The sequence below is a fragment of the Microtus ochrogaster genome, chromosome 5, assembly GCF_000317375.1.
Source record: "Microtus ochrogaster isolate Prairie Vole_2 chromosome 5, MicOch1.0, whole genome shotgun sequence".
Taxonomy (NCBI): domain Eukaryota; kingdom Metazoa; phylum Chordata; class Mammalia; order Rodentia; family Cricetidae; genus Microtus; species Microtus ochrogaster.
Genome location: NC_022012.1, coordinates 85,922,081 through 85,925,657, shown reverse-complemented (window position 1 = coordinate 85,925,657; position 3,577 = coordinate 85,922,081). Strand labels below are relative to the sequence as shown.

Genomic DNA, 3,577 nt, shown 5'->3' with positions numbered 1-3,577 from the left:
TGGCTGTCCTGGAACTCACTGTATAGGCCAGGCTTGTTTTGAACTCACAGAGATCCTGAGTGCTGTGGTTAAAGGAGTGTGTCACCATTTCTGGCTCCCCTCATTAAGGTTTTCTTCAGATTGCCTTGTGGCTTGGTTGTTTATGCCCAGGTGGACCAGTGCAGCTTTTAGGGCATATTAGCCATGTGACAGCTTGGGTTTCTGTTACTTGGTTAAGACACTGTTTGCCAGGTTCACTGACTTTATAGTTACTGAGTATGTTGTACTTTAAGTGCTTGTAGAGCTAGTGCATCAAACTTTATTGATACTGTTTTATTATGGCCTCAAACTCTGATCCTTCCATCTCCCTATTGCTGAGATTCTAGCTGTGCACCACTGTCTTTAGCTTATATAATGCCAGAGATTAAACCCAGTGATTTGTACATCCTCTGATTGCCGGCTAGCAGCTCACCCTGAGCAATGTCTTGGGCATGGATCAGTTTGCTTTGTTATGTGAAATGTTGGCTACTGTGTAGAACACATATTGCAACATACAAGAAAGAAGGTTGTTAGATTGATATGCTTGATTTGGTTGTGCTTTGTGAGTTTTGGGAACTATGTGTGTTAGTGATGGACATAACTAAAATGTCCGAAAGCTGGTAGATCTGTTGTTAATCAGTTGACCAGCTATGTGAATGTGTCCAATGGACATAGACTTAGTCAACCTTTTTTAAATTTTGAGACAGGCTCTTTCTGTGTAGCCATGGTTGTTCTAGAATTTGATGTGTAGACAAGGCTGGCCTCTGCCTTTGCCTCGCCAGTACTGGGATTAAAGCAGTGAGCTGTCACACCAGACCAAACATTGTGATCTTAACAAAATATTGTAAGAAATACAAAATTGTTGGGTGGTAGTGGCTCATGCCTTTAATCCCAGCACTTGAGAGGCAGAGGCAGGTGGATCTCTGTGAGTTTGAAGCCAGCCTGCTCTACAGAGTGAGTTCCAGGACAGCCAAGGCTACACAGAGAAACACTGTCTTGAAAAACTGGAAAAAAATACAAAGTTTTCAAATAGTTGTTTATTTACTTTTACTCTATAATACTAGATGAATATCTGTGGTGATGAATATCTGGTGTTGGAGGTCCTTCTGTCTATGTGTTGCTTTCATTGGTTAATAAAGAAACTGCCTTGGCCTGTCAATAGGGCAGAACTTAGGTAGGTGGGGAAACTGGACTGAATGTTGTGAGAAAGAAGGGCGGAGTCAGGGCCATGGATCCACCTTCAGAGATAGACATGCTAGAGCTTGGCTGGTAGGCCATGACCTTGTGGTGATGCACAGATGAATGGAAATGGGTTAAATTAAGACGTAAGAGTTAGCCAATAAAAAATTAGAGCTAATAGGCCAAACAATGATTTAATTAATACAGTTTCTGTGTGGTTATTTTGGTTCTGGGTGGCTGGGACAAACAAGCTGCCTCCCTCCTACAAGTATCCCTTTTCACTTTTTGGTGTAGTTCTTTATCGTGCACAGTTTAGTGTGTGGCTTAATTGTTAAAGGACTGTGTTTAGTAACCTTAAAACAAATGATTAAATTGGATTTATGGGCCACTGTGTTGGGGACAAATAGTGTCTTGATATTGCATTGCTGTGAAGAAACACTGTGACTGTTGCAGCGCTTATTACAGAAAACATTTAACTGAGGATTGCTTAGTTTCAGAGGTTTAGTCCGTTATCATCATGGTGGGAAGTATGGCAGCAAGCAGACAACATGGTGCTGGAGAGGTAGCTGACTGAGAGTTCTCCATCCAGATCCACAGGCAGCAGGAAGAGAGATACTGTCACTGATTTGAGCTTTTGAAACCCCAGTGACATATTTCCTCCACAAGGCCACTCCTACTCCAACAAGGTCCTGCCTCCTGATTCCTCTCAAGTAGTACCACTCCTTAATGACTAGACATTCAAATCTGTGGGCCTATGGGGCCATTTTCATTCAAACCGCCACAAGTAGTTTTGGTATATTCTTTAAAAAAACTATTATTTTAGTTTTATGTTTATGGGTGTTTTACCTGCATGCATGTGCACCATATGCATTCCTGGTTTCCACAGAGGCCAGAAGAGGATGCCAGAGTCCAGAAATCTGGAAATAGAGTTACAGATGTTTGGGAGCCACCATGTGTGTTCTGTGTTGAACCCAGTCCTCTGAAGAGCAGCCAGTACTCTTAACTGCTGAGCCATTTCTCCAGCTCCTATATGTGTGTGTGTGTATACATACATACATATAAATATATAAAGCAATTGGACTTAAGTAAGTTCATATCATTTTACTCTGCTAATAATTAATCTTTCTTTTTTTTTTTTTTAGATATTATGATCAGATTTGTTCCATTGAACCCAAGTTCCCATTTTCTGAAAATCAGGTAAACTATTAATTTTATTATAAAGTTGTGTGGTGATGACAGGTCACCCATTTCCTCCCACCTAGGATACTGTTTCATTGAAGTCAATGATGTGTCCTTACTATGTTTAGGCTTTTGTGGAGTTTTATATAAATTATAATTTCTGAGGTCTGTCTGATGTGAATATTTGTCCTGAAGATTCTCCTGAATTCTCTTCATGTTTTCCTTAGTCCAGAGTGTTAATTTGTATCTTATACCAAATGGGATCTGCAGATAGATGGAAATAATGTGCTATTTTCTCCTGGACTTTTTGTTCTTAGTTTTTTGAGGGGGTGGAGGGTTGAGACAGGGTCTCTTTAAAACAGCCCCTGTCTGTGCTGGAACTCACTCTGTAAATCAGGCTGGCCTTGAACTCATAGAGATCTACCTGCCTCTGCTTGCCTCCTGAGTGCTGGGATTAAAGGCTTGTGCCGTCATGCACAGCTCTCCTTGGATTTTACAAAATTGACTTTGGTTGGGGCTGGTGAGATGGCTCAGTGGTTAAGAGCACTGACTGCTCCTCCAGAGGATCTGGGTTCAGTTCCCAGCACCCACATGGCAGCTCACAGCTGTCTGTAGCTCCAGTTCAAGAGAATCTGACATCGTTATACCAAATGTGCATGAAATAAAGTTAAAAAAAAAAGAATGAAACTCGGCTTAGCCTGATTCTATTTTTAAAAAAAAATTGACTTTGGTTTTACAAAATTGAGAAGGAAATTATTAATTCAAGAAGTACTCTGTTTTGTGCTTTCAAAATTATTGGTAAAAAATTATTGGTAGAAAATACGCTTATATTTTTAAGATACAAGAATGTCAGCCTTACTTTGTCTTAAAGGATAGCTGTTGAAGTTGTCGGTAGTTTCTTAATAGATTTATGTGAGAGACGTGATGAAAGTCTTTAAAGTGTGTAGTGCTTCTAGATCTTAAAATGGCAAAAGAAAAGTTCTTTGTGGGCCTGATGAAATGACTGAGCCATTAAGACAGTGTTCACTCTTGCATGGGTTTCCAATCATTTCTAGCTCCACATTTGGGAGTCCAGTACGTTTTCCTAGACTCTATGGTCCCCTTCCTACTCTTTATTTTCTCTCCCTCCCCCATACACATGGAAATAAATTAAAATTATTTTTAAAAAGTACTTTATACATTGTTTTTTTTTTTTTTTTTT

The 3,577-nt window shown here is 39.9% G+C and overlaps 1 protein-coding gene across 2 annotated transcripts in view; it reads left to right on the top strand.

Moving 5' to 3' along the window:
- Nucleotides 1-3,577, top strand: part of Pdcd6ip (programmed cell death 6 interacting protein) — a 53,285-nt gene that overhangs the window by 13,053 nt on the left and 36,655 nt on the right. For both annotated transcript variants that reach the window (XM_005348022.2, XM_005348021.2), the window contains exon 2: nt 2,340-2,394. In XM_005348022.2, the coding sequence (XP_005348079.1) occupies nt 2,340-2,394 (55 nt within the window). The remainder of the gene's footprint in view (nt 1-2,339; nt 2,395-3,577) is intronic.